This window comes from Buteo buteo, chromosome 4, assembly GCF_964188355.1.
Source record: "Buteo buteo chromosome 4, bButBut1.hap1.1, whole genome shotgun sequence".
Taxonomy (NCBI): Eukaryota; Metazoa; Chordata; class Aves; order Accipitriformes; family Accipitridae; genus Buteo; species Buteo buteo.
In genome coordinates this window covers 61,113,723-61,141,268 of record NC_134174.1, presented here as the reverse complement: position 1 = coordinate 61,141,268, position 27,546 = coordinate 61,113,723, and the positions used below count along the sequence as shown (strand labels likewise).

The window sequence follows — 27,546 nt, the reverse complement described above, 5'->3', positions numbered from 1 at the left end:
CAGGCTCCAAGGTATATATACGAAAACTGCCGTTACACACTGTATACAATTCATGTCAAAACAACATCAACAATAACCAAGCTTACTCAATAGCATTCTAGGTAAGTTATCGGCGGGGGGGAAATACCCAGAAATGATCAAGGTAAAATTTTACAGTAAAACAAAGCAATGCAATACACAGCAGGTGGCCAAATCCATCTTAGGAAAGCTTGTTATGAGCCTTTACTAACATTGCACTGGAGAATGCAACCAAATATATCTTAGAAACTATTCTACAGCTTTGTCCCACTACACTATTTAAAATTTAGAACCATTCTCTAGAATATGTTTCTCTTCTCATATATTTCTTTCTAGGCCAGTTTTTAAAGCTCACAGCCCATCTTAGAAGCCATATACCCGTGCTTGAAATGCAGCTAGTCACGGTTTATCTATTTTTATAGAACAATCTTTTATAACAGTGACAACAAGTTGCCAAAAAGCCTTTTAAGTGAGAAATCAACCTTTATGTTAAGCTAGAAAAAATTTAGGAATTATTAAATTCTGAGACAAATTGCTGGACGGGGCTTTATTTTCATCTGACAGAAGAGCAAAATTGCAAGGGTATGATGCATACCAATAGAACATCATTCTGTACTGACATCTACAGGCCTATTTTACTGAACATAAGGCAAGTTTTTAGCCATCACAGGAATTTATTAACTTCAAAAATGTACTCTTCTCTTATTCTAAATGACCTAATTTTAATTTTCTTTTAAGTAGTAATTATGGAACCATGTTAGAAAGGAAAATTGTGTAACCTTAACTAGAGAGCTGATGCTTCATGTTAAATCCACTGTTTACTCAGAAAATTTAAGTCAGTCTAAGTTGCTTTGAAATCTACAGTGAATGTGAGCATTTATAGTCATGACACATTTTTCAGGCACTACTGCTGACTCAGCACTAATTTAATGAGGGCTGAACACTTTGCAGATGAGTGAAGTGAGCAAGTCTACCTTTACTGAATAGCCAATTACTTCTGAGGTTCAAAATTCTCCTACATATCTTAATTATGGAAATTGCTAAGGAATTATGTATCCCTTTCAGAAATTTATCCCCACCTTTATTCAAATTCACTTCATTTTGGATCTTAAATTGTCCTGGAAGCGTATGATATGCTTCTGACTCATTTTCTAATGTGTGAATCACAATATGTTATCACCAAACTTCAACAAACTTTTCACGAATTGTTTGAACTCCTTGATTTCTAGGAAATTAGTTGCCCTAGGAAGAAACATACAATTAAACTTTGAAAATACAGTGGCCTCTTAGTGTTCACATTTCCACAACATTCACAGTTTTGAGAAGGGCTTGCAGTTAGTTTGCTGCTTCTGCATCATTATGAACAAAAAAACCTGCTTACTGAAAGTAAGAGCTATATGAAGAGAAGCCATCCATTCTGTTTACTACCTTCATTGCTTGGTTTCTATTCTTTAACTATGCATCTATTCTAACTATGCTAGATACCCATACATTTCATATTTTGTAAATATTTACCCAGCGAATGACACATTATAAGCAGTGGAAGCAAGCTTCATGATTTTTAAGTGTCTCAGTATCTATTAGACACAAATGATGAAATCTAGATATAATTAGTAGTAGGAGTCCTGCATTAGGTCATAAGAACTTTTATTCCTCCCACTCTCTTCAAATTTTGCTGTTGTGGCATCGGTTAAAACAACACATAAAATCTGGCAAACTGAAAAGACTACAACTTCCCCAATTTCCATCTAGAGAGATTATGACTAGTATTGCCGTGGGACTTTAGTTTAGATTGAGTCTCTCGAGTCTTCCTCTTTACAGGGGACAATTTTTTTGGAAATTCAGGTTGTCTTCTCAGGCATTCAAAGTGAGTTGAGTTCCCCACTTCCTGAAAGTAGGAAGACAGTTAAACTGGAGGTGAACTAATGGACAGTCAACATAACAACTCTAATATGGAAGCAAAGTGCTGAAATAATTTATTAGAATTCCAAAACCACAGTAGTAAAGTGGGACTGCTAGAAACTGTAGTAAAAAGACTAATTCAGAAAAAAAGTAGATGTCAGCTTCACTACAACAAAACATATGATAAAACCAGAAAAATATTCAGCCCTCTGAGAATACTTTGAGCCAACAAGGAATAACATTGCAATGCAAAGCTCACTAATTAACTGCAACCTACACTCAAGTGTAATCTATAAAGGATGCTTAGCCTTGAGAACAGTGGGTTAAAGGAAAAGTTGCAAACAGTTTATATAATGAAAGGCATTGTTTAAAACTGTTCTCATCTTTGTTTATGCTTACTACACCAAAACTAAATCTTCTCAGAATTTATTGCATGCTAACAAGAAAATTATTATTTTTAGTTAAATCCCACAGTTGTGAGCAAACTCCCAAGAGAACTAATTGCATTTTTAAATGAATATACAACATTTGAATATTAGCAGGAACAATTAATTAACCTCATATTGCTGTTTAATCTACTTCGCAGAAAAACTTGCATCTTCCCTTTTGTAATATTTTGCTTACTAGGTCAATAAAACAGCATATAAGAAAAAATATCAGGTGTCATTTAGCTTTAGCACAGGAATCTGCAGTCTATCCATTGTGTTTACTTTGGTATTCTCTTAAAGAATTTCTTTTATTTTCAATGAAATATACAAATTAGACTTTAAATTATTGGTGATAGTTTTAGAATACATCTGCAAATTCAACAGTGGTTTGACTTTATACTACAAACGTCTTTGTTCTGTCCCTATCTTTATTACCAAATGAACCTTATCCTTTAAAAGGAGACAATCTATTGATTTCCAATTTAGTATTGGATCAGGATAACTTATTGATACACAACGGGGTCTGGACAGGGTGTGGAGACAACAGTAGCCTCCTCCCTCTGAACCTTTCCAAAGCATCAATGTTTCGTATTATTCTAAACATGATGAAGAAATTGTCCTAAATTTGTTCCAGAACAAGCACTTTGTGTATTAGAAAAACAATCTACAAAGTCCCACATTGTTTCTATGAACAATAAAAAATTCTTAAGTCTTTCCAGGCCGTAGTATTTACTGACACTATTTTAACAGTCTGTAAAATACACAACAGTTACCAAAGTTCTTTTTCTTTTCTCACTATATCAGGTAGAGATAAAACCAGATCCATATTTTTATTTCCAAATGTTGCTCTGTTACATTCACTAATCCTGAAAGCTTTTGTTTCACATAAGCTAAAGATTTTAAAGCCTTTGATATTAAACACACAAGTCAAACTCCAACATTGATAATACAGATTAAAGGCATAGTATTCACCTTACAGTTGCTCCGACACTACATTTGTGAACTCCACACCACCACCTGTTACAGAAACAAGCTATCTAAAATGAAATCTTACTCCTTAAATCATTATGATTGCAGTTTGAGAGGAAAAAGCAGACAAAAGAAAATCAAGACATTTCAGAGAGCCTCTGTCACACCTGATAAGACATTTAGGCTGTCTCACAAAGAAAAAATGTAACTGGACAGACAGATAAAAAGGAAAAACTTTTTTTTTTTCCTAAATACCACTGAAAACACCAGGATAAGTCATAGTAGCATTTTATTAGAGATTCTGGTAACTAAATGATTGTTTAAACCAAGATACACTTTAAAAGAGCATACATTTGTCTACGATTACATAAACTGTATGTGAGGTATCTCAAATTTACATCACCACATTGGCTCAGGACATACTTCATTTAAATAAAGATATGCTCAGCAGGATGTCACCTTGTAGGAGTTCTAAACACTGAAATGTAAGAAAAATCTAGCTTCCAAGCACTAAAAAAAAAGCTATTTCTCATCTACACCTCAAGCCAGTCAGGTAATATCAGTCATATCAATACTCTATCACACACTATTAGATTTGAAGGCCTCCTGTGCAGTATTTTAATAGGAACCAGGGCAGGGGGCGGGGAAGAGGCAGCAAAATAAATAACTAGAGAAATCACTACCATTTGTGATTTTTTTATTTTGGTTTCAATTACATTTTCAACATTATCTCATATCAAATAGTAGACAGACAGAATGTGTTTCAAGGCTACAGTGAGTACAATATCAGGGGAGATGTTCTGACATAGAATTACTTTTCTCTGTCCTCTATTAGCAAATAATAGAAAATACGTGTCTTTCTAGTAAAAAAATTTTGCGCTGTCCAGATCCGACATTTATTGGGAAAAAAACCCAAAAAACTTAAGTACGTAACCTATGTTTGCATCTCCTCTTGAAATGGAACACTGAAAAGGATAACAAAGAATATTTTGATTCACAGTATACATCCCTAAACTCTTGCATTCAGATTTAGTATCACACAAAGGCAATCCTTAACTGCCCTTTCCTTTGTATGCATCTCAATTCATCTGCAACATAACAGCTTAGCAAATCACATACTAGCTTGATATAAGCTTTAATTATTGTTCATAATTATCTTTCATTTTCCTGTAACTGTAAAATCCTAAGCTACTTAAAAATTAGGATTTTTATACCTATAAATGTTCTACCAACCAAAATACACACTTTTAAAAATGTCCTTTGCTAAGATGAACTGATTTGCTTGTCATGGAATCTTATTCTGGTAAGACATCCCATCTGAGTGTACACTGTTGGGTTTGACGTCCTTTGAGCATACATATATTTCATATACAAGTATCAACAATGTGGGTAGGCTTTCCAACAGTTTAAACACAGCAATCAGCATTTGGACATTTAACTGCTAAAAAAACCTGAACCTGACCACCCATGGACAGGTAATTAATCTTCAACTTCCCTTTTCTTGTCCCACAGTTAACAAATTAATATGGATCACTTTAAGGAATATTCTGATGGCAGCTTCCTATATTTGCCAGAGGCATGTAAGAGTTTTCAGCCCTCTCCCTCCCCCACCATTATCACAGAAAGCTAATTAGCTCCTGGTTCATTCCGTGCTGCTGCGCAGGGAATTTCCACATGCTTCACATACTAGTACAGCTTCTCTGTGACCCTTTGATCCCACATACCAGTTACATAGGGACCTAGGGTTTTCTGGAGAAGTGTACACCTTCAGTACCTCTCTGTTCTCAACTGCTCGCAGTCTAGCTACTAACCACCCAAAAAACACTGCTACGAGCAGTTTTATGGATACTGATGTGAAAGTCAGGATTTTTTTCTCTGTTACAGTGAAAAATATTTTGTCTTGTTATGATTCCTGCTGTCACAGTGTATTGAAAAGGGCTGGGATTTCCCAGATCAGTGTTCCAGCCATTCTCTTGAGTCACATCTTGAAAGTAAACAGTAACCTGTAACAGTTAAATCTGGTAAGGAGAAACACTTGGGAACTGCTGTGTCATCAGCTTTAAACATGACATGTCCTTAATATCCTACACATCACTTACACCAGTCTTTAGCATCACGCTACATTTCTTTGAAGGCATAAACTTTCCTTGCTCTGGATGAATCCCTAAAATACATTTCTCAATGCAAATTTAATTCACATTAGCATCAATTACAGTTACTCAAGTTACCTGAAGTGTATATTTCTGTATTTCATCCAGAACAAACTCCACTTCTTTTGAGGTTGTTAATGAGGCAAGATTCCCACTTAAATTGTAGCAATACAGTTTGGCATTGTCATAGCTTTCACGACTAGAATTTATGCGGAGGCAGGCATCTCCAATATGACTCCATCCTTCCCCACACAGATGAGCTAGTGTAAAAAGCACACAATTAAAGCTGAGTTGAAAAAACTTTTAAAAAAAAAACCTAAAGAAGTCTGAATTTTATCTTTCTGAGATCATAATTCAAAATACATCCCACACTCAATTTCCCTTTTCTCATCATTTAAATTCTAAATTTTATCATATTGAATAATGTGTTTTTATAAAAAGAAATTTTTAACAACTTATAAAATATTTTATAAGGTATATGCTACATTTCAGCATAACGTTATTATGACGACACTATTTCTTCCCTGTATTCAGATCTGAGAACAACTAAATAGTAAAGATTAGATTATGTGCATAATTAATAGTGCTTTAACCAATCACTTCACCTGAAAGTTACATAAATTCCAAAATCTGGAAACAACTGTCCTAAAATTAAGAGATCACAACTTGACCCTATCTTTGCTTTATCATCCTATCTTTGCATTTATATTTGCCTAAATACAAATGCAATCAGAATGATAGGAAATTCAGGTAACATCTGAGAAAATATTTCCTCTGCAACATATTTCAGCATTACTCAGATTCAGATAACTATTAAAAGATAAGTAAGTAATCCAGAGCAACTGTTAGAGTTATCTTTATAAAATTACACAAATGCAGTTTTAAACTGCACAGAATAAATTGGTTTATTTAATGAATAAACTCTGAAAAAAAACTGTGTTCATTAACTTCATCTAGACATAAGGATCAAATGGAAAAGGTTCTGATCTCTAACTGCATATATGTAGTTATGAATACTTGTTAGAGAATAAATATTATTTCAGAATGTTAACAGTCACCTTCTGAGAATATTTTATATTAGCATTTTACTATGCACTGTTAGGGCACTTTCATAATATTACCAACTATTAGACAATCAAGAAACTAGATCTTGGGCCCTATCTGCACAGGAAAACTGAGATATATTTGAAATATAATTTATAAGCTAAAACCCCAGCTAGCAAAGGTAACAGTGTCAGTGGATATGTAACAGTAAAGGACTCAGTATGGCAATTCAGCTCTGCACAAATGAACACCACAGGCTAGAACTCGTCCCTGGCTTGTGCAGAGGCACATGCCATTATGCCTTTGCTAATGTTATTATCTCCCCTAACAGGATTAAAGGTAGCATTGACATACCAATCAGTGGTGCAATTACATCTGTGTTCACCTGCACAGGCACAGTCAGGCAGGGAGAGTCAGCATGAGTGAAACAAATCCAGGTCTACTCATTGAACAACAATTCTCTGGCAACAACGGAAGAGATTGACTCAGTCTTGAAACCAACTACAAAAAGCAGCATTGCTGCCCCACAGCCCTTACCAGGTAGTGCCTGGCACTCCTGCTGCCGCTGGTCCCACTGGCAGTTCAGATGTAGCGAGCAGCTTTTGCAGCTGGTCAGTTTATTGCAGATCTGTTCATTCCGCACGTGACATTTGGTGTAGTTTTTAACCGACTATAAAAATAAAACAGACAAAACAGGACCTCAAACATATGTCAAATTGTCGACAAACCAGAAGTCAGAACTGAAATACACAGCAGGTGGATCCCTCCCAGAAGACCACAGCACCTAAAAGCTAGGATGAATTTAAGCTCTTTCTCTAGATTCCCTTATCAGTTGCGGAGAGTAAAATATGCATCTCTAAAGCACAAATCACCCCACCTGTCCTACACAACTAACTTTGAGTGGGTCAAACAGTACTTTGAATATGTCACTTCCCTGTACTGAGCCCAGGAACAGCTTAAAGAACTAAACTAAATCTCTATTTCTTGGATAGTTAAGGGATATGCTCTCACAAAATTATTTCATCCTATGCAGGTTAAAGCAAGCAAAATAATCAAACAGAATATAAAAAACAGCACACGATACAGGTCTAAAATAATTATACATCATTGACTGAAGGTGTAAGAATATGCTCTACTTGTTTTATCTGGATTAAAAGAAACAAAAATAGGAGCTATAGGACCAGTAGCCACAAAACACAAGAAGGATTTGTCAAAAATTTCAATCATGTTTTTTCGACAGATTTAACTGCAAAACTGTATGCAACATAGCCAGTATAAAATCTACAGAATCTACAGGAAACCATTTTGTCAAACAGTGACATAAAACCAGGAATAACATTATTCCTTTGGCACCTTAGTATACAAGAAAAGGAGTAAACACTGAAGGAATCTGTAGGAATTTTTACTTGGGTTTTTTGTTGGATTTGGTGGGGTGGGGGGTTTTCCCTGAAACCTGAGGTCTTCCTTTCCAAGTTAGGCATTTTGAATACAAATCTTTTTTCCCTCTGCATAGTACTTTTAATTAAGACATAATATTGATATTTTATTTAATAAACTGCCCCAAATCCTCAGCCAATTCATCAGCTTATCCATAAGGCTGTCTCTACTAACTTAATTTCAAGGTAAGAGTTAAAAATAAGTCCTAATTCAAGACACCTGTATACTCAACAGAATGACAGAATAGTTGAGGTTGGAAGGGACGTCTGGAGGTCATCTTGTCCAACCCTAACTACTCTTGTCTCTCTCTAACAAGAAAAGATTAATTTATGCATAATAGCAAAAATGGATTGCACTTCGCAAATATATGGTTTACATGACAATTTTCATTGCTTTCTTTTCCAATAGTCTCATGGAGTAGGATAAAGCACATCTAAATGGGCAATATGACAATAAGCTACCCAGTTGTTGGTATTGGAATGACGACGATGATAAGGCATCAGCCTACTGCAGTCAGGAGGGAAGACAACCAGCCTCCTTTTATTTTTGTTTTTTTTTTTTAAAAGTCCTGAAATAATGCAATTGTTAAAATGAATTTTCAATCTCTCACAGGACCAGCTTCATTCCTGCTGAAGAACACTGCTGTTTAGGGATTTGTTTGTTGCCTTTATTGGATCAGATGCCCATCAGGGAGCTTATTATAAAAGGTACTCACTATTTTTTCTGGTCTATAAGAAAGGCTACTGTGAAGCAAAAAGAAGCAGAGAAGCAGTTCTAGGAGAAGGCATCAACACCACAGTATGCAACAGAGCCAAAGGCAATGCCATAAAGTAATAGAATGTCTATCTAGGCCAATAAATGCATAGAACAGTAAAGCACAAAAAACCTTTGGTACAAACCCATATTTAGTTTCACTCAGTCATGAAGCATAATCACAAAACTGCCTGAGAGATGCTTTAAAGTGAATTTTAGAGCACAAGTAACCACAATCTGCTCATTTACAACACCTCAACTAATACTCACTTTTAACACTTCATGATGACATAGTTAAAGCCCTTAAGCATTCAGCTTGTTTTTGAAAATTATATACTTTAGTGACATTACATACAGATTACAATTTTCCAACTAAAGCAGGGTATTTGTTCTATTACTTTCTACTCATGAAGCTTGTTGTGTGCTGGTTATTTAATGTTTAACATAAAATTCAAAGTACTAGTGACTATTCTGTAATAATGTTCTCTATTGTATTCCCTTATTCCCAGCACATATTTCCCTTAAATCCAATTTAAACATTGCTTGCCTGAAAATCTCATTAGTTCAATGTAGATGTGAATCCAATAGGTAATTCATATTAACACAATATTAAGGTTATAACTTAAGCTACCAAACCCAATGAAATTCAGAAATATGACAGCTCATCTGTTACTGAAGTTCTATATTGCTGTAGGATATTTATAATGTTTACACACCAAAATGTGAGTAAATCATGTTATGTATAAAGCTTCCCACTTATGTCTGATTTACTTAGATTTTTTCAGTACTCATCTTGATATGGTGGTATATAGACAGACTTATGAACGGCAGTGATTTTCTGAATATCCACTGTAGAATGAAAATATTACAGTAGTTTATCTTAGAATTTCAGAAGTTGCTATTATATAATGTACCTCTCCTCCTCTTCCTGGATTTTTCAGGTTAACAGTATAATCTTGTCTAGTTTGCCTAGTCTAACTGTAAATATTAATCTAATAGATTTGCTATTATTTCTCTGAAGCTACTCCCAAATCTTACTATTGGGTACTCCTTAGTCCTAAATTTTCTTTTTTTCCTCCAAAATAAATTTGATTCTATTCATAATTCCTTCTACTACTTTATACACTTCCCCTTGACTATTCTTTGAATTTCTCAAATGTAGGCAGATTGCTATTATTATTTCTTATTATTAAGTATTATTATTATTTATTGTTATTAGTATTAGTGCAGCATCCAAGGGCTCCCATCATGAAAGAGCATGTTAACTTTCTGGAAGCAGTGCAAGCATTACCGAAAGACAATGATTCTTGTGTTTAAGGCACTGTGGAAAAATATTTAACAATGTAGGACAATGGTTCTCTTTGAAGCATCCTCTAGTATCCTATATCCCTCAACAAGATGCTCTTTATCATACCCTTCATGGGTTCTACAACATTTAGTTTATGTTGCCACACAGATATAAAATACTTTTAAATCACATACCAATTTGGGCTGTATTTATGTTACTTACATCAACTGGGGCTTTATTGTATTACATGCGTGGAGACTGAGACACAAGAAATTCAGAGCCTGCTACTGGCGATAGGGGTGTGGTTGGTCACAGTTACAGAAGGAACACGTCCGCCTTGTAGCTTTTGAAAGCAATGAGGCTTTCAAAAATGCAATACAGACTGGATGCAGGAATACTTCAGCTGTGCCATCGCAGTCTCTCCAGACAAGAAAATCACATGCACTCCACTTGAAAAGATACATCAGAGACCATGCCCTGACCAAAAAAGTACTACATGCATGTGCTATTGCGTGGTGTTCTTGATCCCCACTGATTAAGCGTTCTCAATTTTCAAGTAAAGTTTAGTATTATATTACTGCTGCAGTTCAAGCCTTCAAAAAACTTTCCTTAAATAATACAGGAGTAAGTTACTATATTTGCAAACTTCTAGTGTGGGCAGTTAACATTTCTATAAACTGAAGAATTATAGGCCAACATTGTAGACAACCAGTGGAGCATATTATTGCAGCTACCCTATCTGCAGTGATTACTGCAGCTTTTACTGTAGAGGAGTAAGATAACAGAAGGGGAGAAGGAAGCCATTTCTTGTTAATTCCTGAAGCATGCCTTTCAGGACTGCTCTTTGGATCTGAAGTGGAGTTTGGTGTGGAGCCAGGAAATGGGAATAGTTACTCTAATGATATAAAGAATCAAAGCCAATTTGTTTTGATAACTAGAGCTAGCATTTTTCCATTGTTTTCCAAAGAACAGGGTGAGGGAGGAGACAAAGTGGGTTGGAGGAAAAAAAAAAAAAAAAAAAGAAAAAGGTAAGAAAAGACAGAGAAGGGAAAGCCTTCAAAATTCTTTCACATATAAATATCAAAAAGAAGCCAACATATTGTCTAGTAACAACCTACATGTGGACATAAATATTTTTACATTTTTCAGCCTATAAGTCTATCAGCACTTAAGCCAGTCACAAATATAAGCGGCACAGCACATGTCCAAACTCAGCTCACCCTCCTCTTTCTCAAGCACATTTCTTAAAGAAGGCTGGCAAGCCGGAGGCATTCCAGTACTTTCAGAGCTTCAATGCAATCACACTTTTTGAATGTGCCTACACGTGCCTGCAAATATAAAACAGCTTTATGGCCATAATGTGAACTTGATATATTGCTGTCCTTAAAAATGTTTACTCTCTTAATATATTAAGGCACTCTACCACTTTATCAACCAATATTTTGCTCATTTCTAAAGAGAAAAAAAAAATTGATAAAGTGAATTTTTTTACTCAAAAATTCAGGCGCTCTCTGGTTTTCCTCAGTAAAGGAAACTTGCCTTTTGTTGCAACTGGTCAGCCCTCTTCAGTCATTTACCACTTTATTTATCAGAAGGTAGAAAAAGATTTTGCTTTCATGGGATGGCTCCAACTGAGAGGCAGACCAATTCTTTGCTTACTCTTCCATGCTACTACCTCAAGAAAAGTGACACGTTGTAAAGGTGCAGCAATTTAAAATGAAATTCATATCTCCCCCCAAATTTTTTTTTTTTAAACTGGAAGGTAAAATTGTAAAATTAAGAGCTTTTCCTGAGAACATTTCCATTAAAAATATAAATGTAGTCAATTTTCTGAACAACACAATCAGCAAGGGAGTATCATTCTCACAGGATGCAAGAAAAAGCTTTTTATATGCAGATGTACAAAGTGAATACAGTTTCATAAACATATTAAAGAGATCCAGATCTGGTGGTTTTCCACTATCAAGAAATAGGAAAAATCCATCAGAATCAGTGAGGACCAGGAAGATGCGTAGGATATTATATAGTACAAATGAAAGTGTCAAAGTGCAAGATCAATGTAATAGACTTAAGGGCGGTGAACTGTTAGGAAAAGTCAACACAATCTACTCCACAAAAATCAGATATATACCACAAGACAGACAGAATTTTTTTTGAAAAAGCAAAGAAGGAGGAAGATGTAAGACAGAGAAGCTAAAGAAAAAAGGCAGATATGAGCATGACAAAGTGGTTTCTCCCAATTTTAGAAGAAGAGTGATATGTAGCGCTTATAGGGAGATGTATGCTACACTATTAGGATTTGCAAGTCAATCAAAATATTCCTGTTTAAGTTTCCATCTTTGATGCAGGCATCCAATGAATGGGAGAAAAAGAATAGGTCCATCAATGACATCGTGTCTTCTTTGTGACAAAATCTTATACAATATTCTATGAAAAAGCTTGAAAGAGGAAGTTATACAGATATTAGTATGTCATGTTGCATGAAGTCTGTACTTGGCATAAGACAGTATTAATGACAGTTCCTTTTGCCCCTGTGGCAAACCAGTATCTGTATTCGCATATTTTTGAAAAAAAGGTAGAATAGGTGATCTTCCCATTTTTAGCATCCATGAATCTGAAACATAAAAATTAACTAACTTTTTTTTTTTTATTTTATATATGAGCACTATATTTTATTATGGAATAAATTCAGTGTATCATGTAAAACCACTGTAAGCAATCTGGGGGATTTCAATGGTGTAATTTCTCAAGGCAACCTTCAAAATCCTTATTATAACAGACAAAATCACTAATAGATGCAGTTAATGGTAGAAAACAGACAAAAAAGCACTACTGCTAGCATGCAGTTCAATCCACTCACTAGCCAAATGTCAGTGCTGTCTTGAACAACTCCACATATTTTAAGTAAACTGTTTCCCAGTTGGGCAAGACAGGATAAGTACTCACCCTTCAACATTTGCATCAGATATGATGGGGTCAACTAAAACCATAGTCTGCAGAAGCATCCCGCTTATGTGAGTTTTTATGGGAGAAAAACCAGCTTGGTAGTGCTGAGCCAGAGCTCCAGAACGACCTGGCATTGCAAGCCCCTGTTGCAATCACATCAGATATGAGCATGATATATACCTTGATGATCCACGAGTCTGCACAGGAGTGGAATATAGTGCCCTGTTAATGTGCTGACCCACATCAGATGGTGAGCATAGGCAGGTATATGTGTATCATCAGTGCATTAGTACTACTTATGAAGTCCATCTGTCCAAACAGAGTTATTTCAGGGAAATTTCCATATTTTACAGCCCTTCCAATCAGCAGAACAGTCACTGCTTTGCAAATATCCATGACCATGAGGCCAATGCCAAACTAATTGCCAACATATCTTTAGTATGCTGGCCAGTCTCCATGAAGCCAAAGCAACAGATTCTAAAACATTACTGTCTCATCTGGATGTTCTATGATCTAAGTCATAAATCAAGGCCTTTGTACAGCTGCAAAAATGGGGCTTTCTCCTTGTGATGTTTCTGAGTCTGCAGCTTGCTATCCCATATTACCATCACAGTACTGTCACAACATTTTCATTTTGTGGGTCTAGTCCAGAAGTAGCAGTCTATGAAAATGGAAAATCAGCCCGATCCATTTCGTTTCTCCACATGGTGCCATTCTGTTGATGCTATTTTGGTGGGTTTATGTTGATAGCTGCAAAATTCTGCCTCCATCATCTCCCAGCCAATACACTAATTTTGCAATAGCCACCTTCAACTTACGATAGTAACTCTTCTCAGAAATTATTTCAATGAATTTTCACTACCCCATTCTTTAGTAACTCCACTAATAGCCTTTTCTATCCGCTTCAATCCCTCAATAAAAGACAGGAAATGATATAGAGAAGACTGGTGCATCAGTTGCTAATTAAGCTGACAATCTTGATTATGAAAGGTTGTCAAAGAAGGATACTGAACTGAGAAGTTTGTGCTAAAATACCCAGTGCTCCACATTTATTAGGGATGAAGATGGTCCGCTCCTTAGCAACTGCTGCTTGCTTAGGAGTTGAAAACCACAGTTAGAAAATTGGCACCTAATATAGTACAATGTGCTAGGAAAAGAAGAGCCCTTGAAGATCACAAAGGAAACTAACCATTAGTGCCTGGCATGTGAAATCCCTCTGACAGACTTATAACATGACTGCTGATGAATTTGTGTCTGCGTTGCTTTTATTAGTAGTGACTCGCTACGAATGCCAGTGATTAGAGCTGGCTGTGCTCACTCTGAATGGGCAAGATTTGAGTCAGAGTCAATCCAACTCACACCTTAATTTGTCTGTCTAGAGAATAAGATTGATTTGCATCAGGTTCAAACCAGAGAGCAGGCTACTTTTACTAATGGAAGTGTGTAAAGAAAGGATTTTGAACTCAAGTACAGCCAGGTGTCTGGAGCTAGCTGAAAAAAATATAAGGAGGTAAATTTTATAAAGCTAAAATACTATTATAAGCTTGTCAAAAATCAAATGAACAAGCAAGAGATGCAGCAGCTGGCAGACAACAACAAAGTATAAAACATGGCACTAAGCAATATAAAAAATAGAAAAATATAAACTTGTATGAATCTGGATGTTCTTATTGCTTGTATTTACAAAGATCAGAACAATCTTACTGAATCATAAACCAGTTAATCTCATGGTGACAGAGGCTCATATTCCTTTAATTAAATGACAAGTAACTGCATGACTTAAAAACATTTCTATGATGAGCAATTATCAGAATACCAAGACTAATGAGACTGACCTGGTCCTGTTTGAAGGTGGGGGGAAGGGGAATCAAGCAGCCACCCTTCATGGGTTTCCACAGTTTCTGCTTGCATACTGTACACTGCATATGCACAAAATCCAAATTGATAATGACTCTGGGACATTCCAAATGTCATTAATTAGGAGACAACAGTATTTGTCCTGAGAGATATACAGTGAGCTAACACAGTCCTAAACAATACATTAATTTTTTTCCACGGAATATATATCTTTGCTGCAGTCCAACTCTGCCCTTTGCAATATTTTTACTGCAAAAGCCAGGCAAACATATTTATGTCTGTGTTCAAAACAAGCCACTATTAGTCTACTCTACCCTTTCATTTGCTGCAACAAGCCTTGGCTTTAGCCAGAAAAGAAACAGTGTTAATAACATGGTCATAGATTTGCAAAGACTCACCATGCTACAGTTACTATTTGCTGAAATGCACTTCTTGTCATCACACCACTGGCACCCGTTTGTATTGGCAGTACAGCTCGCACAGTCCGCGTATCGGTAACATCTGTCATCTGCGGCAGCTGTAATACAAATGAAAGTCAAAAAGAAACATCGAACAGGAGAATAACACCACATTTCAAACACTTGCTTAGAGCATTTTCTGTTACATCCTTCATTTCAACTCCAGCCATTCATAAAGGTTTAAGTTACTGTAGAAAATTAATTCTGTTCATTTAATAAGATTTGCTCCTTTAAAAATTCCTTTAGTAACAACTGTATTTGAAGGTTCATAAGTCTCATATCAACTAAAGGAATATTCACTGATTTGCAGCATACAAGCTCTCTTAGCACAGTACATAAAATAACAGTATCGGAAAGTTTCTTAAACTACTCATTCTTCACTAACACAGAAGAAAGATTTTCTTCAGATGCAGGTTCCTTGCTATGCAAGAAGGCAATGATAAAAGTAGTAAATAAAACCAAAAATCTAAGATTGATATTAGCAACACACAAACATTCTAAGTCTTTATAGATTGATTTATAAACCCAATAATGATTGTTAAGTTGTAGTTCTGCCCTTTCTCTACAAAAAATATTTGAGGCAGAGTTCATGTTAAATCCTTAATACAAGCCTTCAGGACTTGGACTAAAATTTATGTTATTTAAAACAGTTTGGGACACAAATTATTACTTCTGTTTAAAGGAGGCAAAAATTTGAAAAATCACCATGACCCAAAATAGGAGAATTCCTACCATCTCCTACACTGATTACCGTGTTTAACTCCTATGCAGTTTGGCTTCTTTCATCTCAGCATCATGCAAGTTTAAAAGATTCTCTTGCCAGGGAAGCCTTGCTATTCAAGAATTGAAAATCCACTAAAATTTCTGCTTGTCCTTTAATATTGACTGTCAGCGGTTCCTCAGATGATACTCTCAACTGGGTAACAGTTGAGACAAGTGGTGTAAAAGAATATATGAAAAATTGACTTTTGGCAGAGTATTGCCACCCTAAACCAGAAGGATTTGACAGCAGTGAAGTAGTGCTGTCCACACAACTTCTTCAGGACTGGAATTCTACACACCTCATCTCTTGCAAGTTTAGTTGTAGTTCATTCCCACTGCAGCAGCTGTACTTTAGAAACTGCTCTAACTTTTTTCCTTCAGCCTGTCTGTGGTTTGTTTTGTTTGGTTTTTTTAAACACCTGTTGATATGATCAACTTTTTATAAGATCAACTTTCACTGTATTACTTTTTAATTTAGTGTCTAGAGATTTTTCTTTATACAAAGAGCTGAAACTTTCTAGATTCTAGATCTCTAAGTGTTATGAAACCCTGCAAAAGCAGTCCTTCAGAAAGCTTTACCTAGGTAAACTTTTTGTTACATAATGCACCTTTTTTCCAAGTTTGGAACTCTATATCCAGTTCAAAAACAAATAAAAGCTAACAGAAAAATAAACTGTCTTGAAGCATTGATTAATAACAGAGCTAATAATTTTTAATAAACATAAAAACGGAATGGCAGTTTAATCATATGGTAGTTTGTACATGTAGCACACAGCCAAAGTTTGGTTAGTGATTTTATACTGTGCTACAAGGAAAGATGCACAGAAAAAATAGCAGGTGTATGTAGCAGGGAAACATATTCTGTTCATGTGAAGTATAAGAACAATACTTTCACAAGCAATTTATCTGTGACAAGCCAAAATACTTCAGAATAGGGTGAAACAGTTATTCATAATGCTAAATTGCTGTTTCAAACAATATAGCTATCACAATGCTGCACAGAAATTCACATGACAAACTTGAACTCATTTTGACATACTGCAGCAAAGGGCTTGTTTGCCTCAAGTTTGTTTCTGGCTGTGACTGTACTATATTCTTCTATACAAATGCTCCTGTTTGATAAGTAATCTACTTGAAGCAGCGACGCTTTCCCTCTCTCTTACTGATATGTACGGACACAAGAGTGCCATATGCCTGTAATGGCAGATACCACTTGCAGTGCCCACCTGTGCTCTGACTGCTGTTATGCTTTCTTTGAATCAGAAAAATATGAAGGCTTATGTGAGTGTGAGTGAGTGAGTGTGTGTGTGTGTATCCCAAAACAGGAGAAGGTGGAGAAACAGGAAAGAGGAAAATTAATTCAGTTACAAAAGCTCACCCTTTTACAAATGCTTCAAACACACTGAGCCAAATCCAATCTAAAGTCATTTTATGCTTTAGCTCCCCAATGAATTAAATTCTTATCTTTGAATCTTCCTATGTTTTGTATCTCAGCACCTTAAACTTGTGTTCTTTTGCACCTACTTCCCTGTATTTAAAAATAAAAAAAAAAAAATCCAGAATTGAATTATTTTAAAAATTAATCCACAAATCTATTGCATTGGGTATTCTGAGAGGATCACTCTTAACTATCCAATCATTAGTTCCACTTGGTTGGGTTTTGCAGGGTCCCCCCTAGTTCCTACATCGCATTGCAAATCTGACACTGTAAGACTAGAATTCACTTACCTGTTTTCTTAGGACATTTTGCTCTAAGGATATTATTAGCATGTCCAGATTCCCAGGATTCACAATGTTTCTTGTTCCACAGACACCTTATCCCTGGACGAGCGTTTTTACACAGCTCTTCATCTCTGAATGCTTCACAGTTTGGAGGCTTGTACACAAGGATGTCATTCAAAAGAACACTCGAAAAACCCCCAAATATATACATGGACCTATTAGGAAAAAGCAAGTAAATATAACTGTTATTGTAGCTACAGATATGTTTCCTTGATTTCTTATCTGTCTTGATATACAATAAAAAAAACCCCACATAATATTATAAAAAACATTCTTCACCTCTCTCTAATAAAGACTCTGTCAGTGGTTCCATTATAAAGATTGATAAGTTTTTCAATGTATTTCTCCATGGAAGTTTAGCCTAATAAAAAAATTGCTCAAAGTGCACTGTGCTATATGCATTAGTGAGTGACATATACCATATGTCTGGAAAGAAGAAAGAGCAGCTATGGAGGCAACCACTCATTTTTGGAGTTAGATAATGAGAACAGAGTGTGAAATAATGGGCTACAGGAAATGAGAACATTTTTCTTCAAGAAGATTTCGAAGACAGCCAGTAATAATTGGCAGATGGATATTTCTTTTTGGTAGTATTTCCGGTGCAGTAGCTGCTGACATCAGAACCAGAAGGCTAGACTTGAGATCTTACCCTTCTCATTTAAAATTAAAAACAGCCTCAGGTAAAAGATAATAATAAAGAACCTGTACGATCTGTTGTATCATATACTCTTACAACAGAATTAATCATACAGTTACCAATAGCAGAAATCTTTGGAGAGTATCTCGTATTGCACTTTTCTGTACATAAAACCCTACTTAAAAATACCATTAAGTTCAGAGGGTTAAAAAAAAAAAAAAGGCGGGGGGGGCATTTTCACTTTGAATCTAATTCATTGAAAGGGACAGTTCTTGAAGTATCAGACATAGCTTGTATGTCTTAAAACAACACAAATCAGAATGAAAAACTACCAGTTGTTGAATTCATTAATTCCAAACAATTTTCTCTTAATGAAGTAATCTGTTCATTGATTGATTTTGAGTGTTCTCTGTACAAAGTTACAATTTACTGCTATTTTTGTTAAAATCAAACTCTTATTTGTAGTATTACTTACTACCTCCACGATTTCTGACCTATACAATATCCATATGTATAGGATCTGTAAGTTTCCCGCATATACTTAGATACTGAGTTTATTAGCATGATGAATAATGTAGAAGAGAAATGATCAGTAGTAAAATGATCTATAGTACTACAACTGTCAGATATTGGGCCACTTGGGAATGAGCAACAGTAAAACAAGCAAAGAGTAGAAATTTCTTTAAACTGGACTACAGTTTCCTACAACTTTTCCACGAAAAAAGGAGACATTTGTCCCACAGTTTTATCTTTGGGGGCTGCAGTGGAGGAAGCAGAGTTCAGCAACCAAATCCAGAAAACTCCAGATCCACTCCATCTCCTGTTTCTAGATGATGAAGCTTTACTGAGCTCCTCTACTCATCAAATTACATGAAAGTATGCTACGTTTTCTAGAGGATAAGCAACAGACTTAATATAGTCTAGATGTTGGCAGGCTTTTTTTCCTGCAAGTGGTTAATGATGATAACTGTATCAGTATCATCAAAATCATGCTTTTTCCAAGCAAATTTTAGTTACATGGTTTTGATTTTATCATTCTAGAAGAACAAGGAATTACAGCATGCTGCAAAGAGAAAAGGATTTTTCCCATCACATCTAATTGAGGATTATAGTTGGTACTGAATATCAAATTCAGTGTAGTTCACAATTCTGAGGAAACACCTCAGTACACTAGAAGGTTCATATAAAATTCCATTGAACAGATTCCACGGCATGACAGTTTGATGATTAGCTGTACTGATTACTTAAGACGAGTAAAGCCCCTGATGAGCACTACTTTTCATGTTAACGAATTACATCAGTTGTATGCTATTGAACCATATTTTACATAGGTATAATTTCTGCCACATGTTTTTCATTCAGAAAAAAACGGCCAGGAAAATTTAAAAGACACTTCATTTACCCATTACTGACAACAGCAGTGTGACCAAATCTGTTGACATCTCGATGTAGATTAGGTTTTGGTAAAATCTTCCATTCATCACAAGCTGAAAGACAAAACAAAAGCATATGAAAACATATATAAAATAATTCAAAAAGCTTTCAGCAAAATATTGCAAAATGGATTTTATCAGACTCTCTGTGTATTTTAAGCATCAACTAATTATTGCCTATTTACCCTCCTTTCCCAGAGGGATCAGTGCAGGTAACCCCTGCTGTCCCCACTGTAAAAACAGACCATCTATACCTCATGACCTTGAAGTGTTCTTAACATGCTTTCATCACCTATTGGTCTCATGAACTATGAAACAAAATTTGACTGATGTATTTAAAACCATTCTTAATATTAGCTTCTAGGGGTTTTTAAAATTGTTCTGCAAAATCAGCAGGATTTGACAGACTTTTTTTTTCCTGTTGTCACTAGGTAAAAGCTAAGCTGTTTTTTCCTACTCCTAATAATCTGCTTTATTCTGCTGTTTAAATATGTTATTTATTCAGACTCCATAGGGTCCTTCTAGAGTCTTTATTTGCAGTGATATGCATTTATCAACATATATCACAGATCAGTGATATACACACTATCAGTCTTTAAACACACTGCATTAATGCCATTTTGGTCCCTCTTCTCATTTCTAAGTAGGCTTTAGATTTTTAGGTAGATCCCCCTTTTAAATGCATCACTGATGGATTTTCTGGAGAAAGGATTAATATGCATAAAGAAAGACTCTTCTACACTTTAGAAATGGCAGGATTTGAGCACACTGCAGTCACCAGTTCTGAGAAGCTATATTTGCATTGCTCAAGAATAAATCAACAGGTACTCCTTTTAGATGCCTTTGTTGAGTAGGTGCTCCAAGAACCTGTCAGCAACACTTACCTTTCATGGCATTTATCAAGGCCAGAGGACACTCACAGAAGCGTCTCTTTATTATACAGTTCCCCACCTTCATAGCCCGTTTCAATACCCACAACGACAACCACTGCCATCATTGTCATCAAGCGATCAGTAATATTGCCCTAACATTACACACTCCCAAATTAGCCAAAGGATTTCAATTCACATGTATTTCATTACTTTCCTTTCACCTAGTATTTGAGATGAAGGTTCTATCAGTATCTTCATGTCAAATTAACTATCCAAACATGTTTCTTTTAGTACTGCTATAGGAGCATTTACAAATGTGGTTTTGGTGTGGTTTCATTTTTCTGTCCTGACTGGGATTTTAGTTCTTTAGAACAACTAGTCCTTTCTTCATTACTTTCTACTTGAACTTTACTGACTTCAAATATTCAAATCCCACAGTAATAGAAATAGGGAGCACCAGGAGACTGAAACTTCAAAGAAATCCCTTTAAAATGGAGCAAAGAAAGTACTTTTCTATAAAGCAGGCAAAGCATTTCTACAATTTGTCATCATAACAGATTTTATAGACAGGTAGGGTAAACTTTCAGGAAAACTTTCATATCAGACAGAGGGTTACAGTTTTCTCATTTTAAAAAAAAAATCTGCTACACACAAAAAGATAAGGATTAAATCCAAAGTTGAAAAGGACTTAAAGAGAGAGAGACTTCTCCAATCCAAATAAAAGTGTGGCTTTACTTATATTTTTATATATATATATACACACACACAAACACACACATACATATATATTTACGTCTTTGATAATTATATTGGTCTTTCAGATACCCTCAGTGAAAACTTACTTGCATTTTGCCTTAATGTCTTTTGAAACCAGAATAACAAGATGACAATTCTTCTTTTAAACCAGTGGCAAAGCTATCAATTTGGGCACTAAGACACACACACAAAAAAAGACCTATTTGCTCAGCATACTCTCCATAATACACAGAAGTGGATGGAGTACATGCCTGTAGAACCTGCATGGTCAGTTAGTACCACAAAAAAGCAGAAGTGTCCCATAGAGACCAACGGTCAGAAAAGGTCACTGGCATACAGCAAGACTGTGGGGAGCACATCTGAAACCTAAGTGTTTAGAGGGTCTTAATGCAATTATTACACACATTGATTTTTACCTAATATTGCTGAGTTCATTTACCTGTAAGATTCCAGTGACAGCCAAATCTAAGTAAGGTATAGTAACTTAATTTTAAAATTTGGAATAATTTATGCAAGTTATAGATACGATTAAAAAATAAAGAAATATCACCATCAGACCACATATTTCAAGGAAGACTGCTTAAGGTTCAAAAATAAAAAATTAAAAAGAAACCCAAACACCCCTCCACCCTCCCTCCCTCCCCAGCTTAAAACAACAAAAATGGATATTAGGAAATCCAAGAGGGACAAATTGTCCTCGAGGCTGGTGTCATACAGAGCCTAAGTCACTCTAACTGCTGGCTGCACTGGTCCTGTTCTCATTCCCACTGTCATTACAGTTCATCTCTGCTGGTGCTGCTGTTCTGGCACTTTTAATGCAGAAAATTATTCACAACAACACTTCGTCCAGTTAGCGTCCTGTTAGCATGCTGAAACATCTCGGTGCAAGGTCACGCAAGGGTGGACTCGGCACATGAGAGGGGGCAGGATGGCATGGCTACGGGCAAAACTGCAGTAATACGCCGCTAGATTGACTTAGGCTTCCACAGAATCACAGCCTGAGCCCATAAAGAGAGTCAGAGACTCTGGCTGTGGTAGATAAATCAATTACATCTTTTTATAAATTGGAAACAGAAACTAAAAGCACATTATTACCAGAGTAACACAGATGGTCCAAACAGCAATAATTTCAACATCAGATGGTGGACTCGGAATGAATTTAGTAGTTTGAAGAAAAAGGAAGTATAGTAAGTTTAACTCACTGTCTTATAGACCCAACGCATCTCCAAAATTTTGCCTCTTTCTCAACTTCTACCTTCTGTCACTATCATTGTTAACATTATATTATCATAAAATTATTATACTATTAATACACTTTTTCTCTCACAATTGTTCCTTATTTATTTCTTCCACTTAAACAGAATGGTGAAAGTACATACATACCAAAGAGATGCTGTTCTTGAAAGTTTCAACAGAAGAGATCACAGTACTAGGGCACCAATTAAATACTTATGATCATAAGCTTCAGATAAAGGTAGGAGTAGTATTAAATATAAAAGTTGTATATTCCCCATATCACAGCATAACACGGGCATTTGATGCCTTCATGGTGTTTGAATTATATGTAAGAGATTCAGACTAAGAGCAATATTCTTCATTGGAAGTAAGTGATCAACAATAATTAATTCAATTTCTATTTCAATAAAATATTTCCATATTAAAAGCTATAAAAATCAAACATTTTAATGCTACAATCGACCAGCAAAATCTTGCTGCTATACTGTAAAATCAAGTTCGTGCTGCTGTAAACCATTGCACATAAACAGAAAGAGCATGTTTGAGCTCATATGCCTTTGATGGTAAAGGAAACGCTTTAAAAAAAAAACCCACACTAAATTTTCATCTGATCTTGGAAAAATGTTGCACATTATTTTTTGTATTTTTACAAACATATATACAAATATATAGTGTTTCCTGTACTTAGAAATTTATTTAAGAAAAAGTGGGATTTAATGCCAAAGGAAAACCATAAAACCATAATAAAGGCTGGTTTTGAGATAAAAAACCCTTGAGGGCTGGAGATATAATAATTCCTTTCTTGCTGATGGTATTTGTCAAACTGGCAGGTCTTTTCAATAGAGAACCAGAAAAAAAGGGGGAGGGAAGCACGTTACAAATAGCCTTCCCTCTTATCTCCTCCTAGCCTTCCCAATGACTACTGAACACTGAACAGAGCATTGTGCAAGAATAATGCTTTTGCTCAGCTTTAAACTCCTGATCTGAGCTTCTCTGTACAGATTGGTTAATACAAAATACAGATAGTTAACCAACTGATTTTTGGTGGGTTTTGGTAAAGAATCAAATAGAATTCATCCTGGACCATCATCTTCAAACTTCTTTTGAACATTTCAAGGTACCCAAATTTACAGTTCCAAGAAGAAAGTGACAAACAGCAAATGCAGTATGAGTTTCAACACTGTTTATCGGTATTAGAGCCTTCTGTGCATTGTATTTGTTGTATTAAGTCTAAGAAGAATGGTAAGCTTTATGGAGTAAAGAATAAAATACTTTCCTCTATAAAATACTATGCACTCTTAAGGTATTATACAGATTGTAAGCAGCAGATATGGTACTGGTTGTACTTACCATTGTCTCTGTATGTATCTGGGTTTAACATACAGCACATGGAAGTGTATACTGCTTTTAATAGAAACAGTTACCAAGCACATGAAGAAGTGATACTATTCATTCCAAACTGATTACCAGAATTTTTAGTCACTGAAAAGTACAAGGAGGAATACAGGGGCTTTTCTTCCTATTAGTAAGGCTTTAACTTCAAGAACTAGTCCTACCACATTATCGCATTATAAGAGGATTCATACTCCTCCCTAGCGTAGATTAAATAGTTACCAGAAGTGGCTCAGAGTGAATTCGCCAACCATACAAATTACTTACATGACAAAACACGCCACAGAAATGCACCAGATTTGAGGTGATCCAGCTGCTGCTGGCAGAGGAAAACCCGAGCTGAACTTTGCGTGGGGTAGTGCGCTCCAGGGTCAACGCTCCAACAGGACAGACCTCGACACCTTATACTTTGTCCAGTCTCCTGCACCCTTCTCATCTACATCCTATTAGCAGTATTGCATTACCGATCACAGAGACGATGACCGAGGCATTTTATAGAAAAGTTCTCAACAGTAAGGAAAATTTCACAGAGCTTGAACTCAGGTGGGAATCTAGGCTGTCTACAAGGGACATAGAGACACAGAGAAAGAGTCCTTGAGAATTCACTGGGGACCATTAAGGTTCCATTGCTGAGATCACTAAAATACAACCAGTTACATCAATACAAAGGTACTATAACAGCATATAAAGTAGGGCAAGAGGAATATGCTGTAGCATATAGTATAGTAGTGTATATATACACTAGTATAATGTATTCATACATTACTAGACTGTTTCCCAGTATGATTTTATACAGAAGTAACAACCACATTTCCAATCAACATTGTCACATCAGCAAAATACTTGAACATAGATTTGCTTTAAAATATTTAGCTAAGACCAGATTTAGCAAAATGTGACTGAAGGAAAAATAGGGAAAATATAGCATCCTATCTCATCCTGTTAGTCTTGCAAGTCTTTTTATGAGTGACTTTTGCTCTCCAGACATACAGTTGAAGATACCATTAAAAACCTTTTTAAGGGGGGGGGGGCAGTACAAAGTTTGCACTTATCATTCACATCTGATTTTGAACAATGTATTACTTAAACATTAGGGCAGATCTGGAGCAGAAGAAAGTTAACATAGCTCCATTAAATTCATGTCTGAATTAAGTTAATAAAGCAGTTTTGAAAATTATGCAAGTTGAGCACCAACTATTTCCAGTTCAAATTTTGAAAATCTAAGAGAACCGCACATCTACAAGTTGGTTTAGAGGTGATTACTCTCCCCTTTCTTCATCTGATTTACTACATTTATTATGCACATCTCAATTATTTTCAACAACTAAAAGACTATGAGAATGACCCTGAAAATCTTGACATCTCGCTCCCAAATCTACAAAATTTTGTAAAGAATATAAAAGAATATCAAGGAACTGAAATATTCCCTTTGCAGAAAACACTATAGAAACTCAGAAGAAAAAGTGTAAGTGTTGAACAGAAGCTTATTTACACCTCATCTTCATTTTCCTCCCCCACCCTGCAATGCCCAATACTGCACTCAAGACTGAACAGAAGCACCATGCCTAGTCAGAACTTGCAGGTGGAACTCTAAGTGATACTCTTACTGTTCCCTTTAAAGAATGGAAAAGGTTCATACTTCCAAAATACAATAAAAGGAAAAAGAGTTACTTTATATAGTTTAATAGTAGTTAGAGTAATGATCCAGGATATAGGAGAAACGGGTTCATTTCCTACCCAATGGGATTTAAACCTACGGCTTTCATCTCTGAGGAAAGTGCCCTACCTGTTCAAGCTAGGTAACTCTTCACTACTCCCAGTTAATGCTGTTCCACTGAACAGAAAAAGAAAAAAATTAATAGGGTTAGAAATAGGGATCAAAAGTTGTTAGGACAGTCTCTAAAAAAGGGACGACCAGTGTTCCATTTTCTACTTCCAGGATCACATTTGTATTTCTGCACCGGCAGGCCCATTTAGTGACAACCTCTTACTACATTTGGAGCTATGCTTTAAGAAAAGGTATACAAAACTGCCTACTCTATGTTTACATTATCAAATCATTTCTCACTTTTAAAGTATTTAAATAGATTTGAAATGCCAATGTACTGATCTTGCTCAATCACACTCTCTGTAACAAACGCAGTGCAGCCTTACATACAAGTAGAAACCAATGTCAGATTATGCTTGTATGTTCTCTTTACCTATTTCCAATAACTACTCAGTTAGTTTTACTCAGGCAAAAGATGAAATGTTGGTTCACAGAGTATGGACACACATTACACTTCTGTCTGGTTCTCTTTTTTTTGTGACTGGACAACTAAACCACCATGAAGTTAGGTATGAACAAAAAACTTATTTTCCAATTCATTCCAAACTGCATAAATATTTTTCTTTATACAGATAATAAAAATCTCCTTACTCTCAGGAAAACATAAAGGCAAATACGTTTGAAACAGCATGAACTGAATTTAAACTATAGCTCTAAAATCTATAGCAAAGTCCATACACATAACAGTGACTCCCTAAACAGTATTAAAAAAAAACCAACAACCTTGAGCTTTACTATTAAATGGAGCAGTTAGTGTGTTATGTTATAGTTTTGCTCTTCTAATAGTACAGTCATACGGAGGTAATCACTAATACAGACTGCACCAGAACTACTTTTATGACTTAAGTGCTCAGGAACACATAAAATTTAATCTATCACAGCACTGCTTTACATTTTCTTTGTAATAGCACATTGATAATCCATTTGTAACTCCAGAAGGAGGGGAGAATTGTAAAAATAGATGGGTTTGCATTGGGAAAAAAAAAAACACAAAACTTTACAGACATTTAAACTTACTCATTTTGTTGATGACAAAGACTAAAGTTGAAACAACTTATTTTACAAACAATTTATGAATAAACAATTCATTTTATTCCAAAATACAAACAATATGTTTGCTTACAAGTGAAACTAAAGTTAATCTCATGACATAATCCTGAAAGTTTTTTCCAAACAGGAAAAAGATTTTAAGCTTTGTATGAATACCCTAGAAGAAACTTAATATTTCACATGCATATTGTCTTTTGTAAGTGATTGAATTTGCATACTATTTAATACATAATAAAAAAATTGAAATCCAGACAGTAAGAAGACTTACAAAAGAAAAGTTGCATAGTATAGTATTGTCTTAAATGTCTGGGTTATTGCACTTCTCCCATAGATACAGACAAGCTGAAATACAACTACCACTAGGAGAGACCATGGAAGCAGCTGCCATGTTCCAATGTTTTCAGTTTTCAGCTTTTATAGAGGTTCCCTGTCAGTCGTTTTCTGTACATTTCTAGGCTATCCAGATACCTTAGCAATTGGCATACATGAAACAAAAGGACAGAGACTGAATATTTCATACACTGAAACTGCAGGAACTGCCTTAGGCA

General features: G+C 35.5%; 1 protein-coding gene across 1 annotated transcript in view; it reads right to left on the bottom strand.

Annotated features, from left to right (window-relative positions):
* The window catches only part of ATRNL1 (attractin like 1), a 537,457-nt gene that overhangs the window by 411,592 nt on the left and 98,319 nt on the right, over positions 1-27,546 (bottom strand). The window contains exons 11-15 of the mRNA XM_075026472.1: positions 19,834-19,918; positions 17,741-17,949; positions 15,191-15,309; positions 7,049-7,181; positions 5,546-5,727 (exon numbers count right to left, since the gene is read on the bottom strand). Of these exons, the coding sequence (XP_074882573.1) occupies positions 5,546-5,727; positions 7,049-7,181; positions 15,191-15,309; positions 17,741-17,949; positions 19,834-19,918 (728 nt within the window). The remainder of the gene's footprint in view (positions 1-5,545; positions 5,728-7,048; positions 7,182-15,190; positions 15,310-17,740; positions 17,950-19,833; positions 19,919-27,546) is intronic.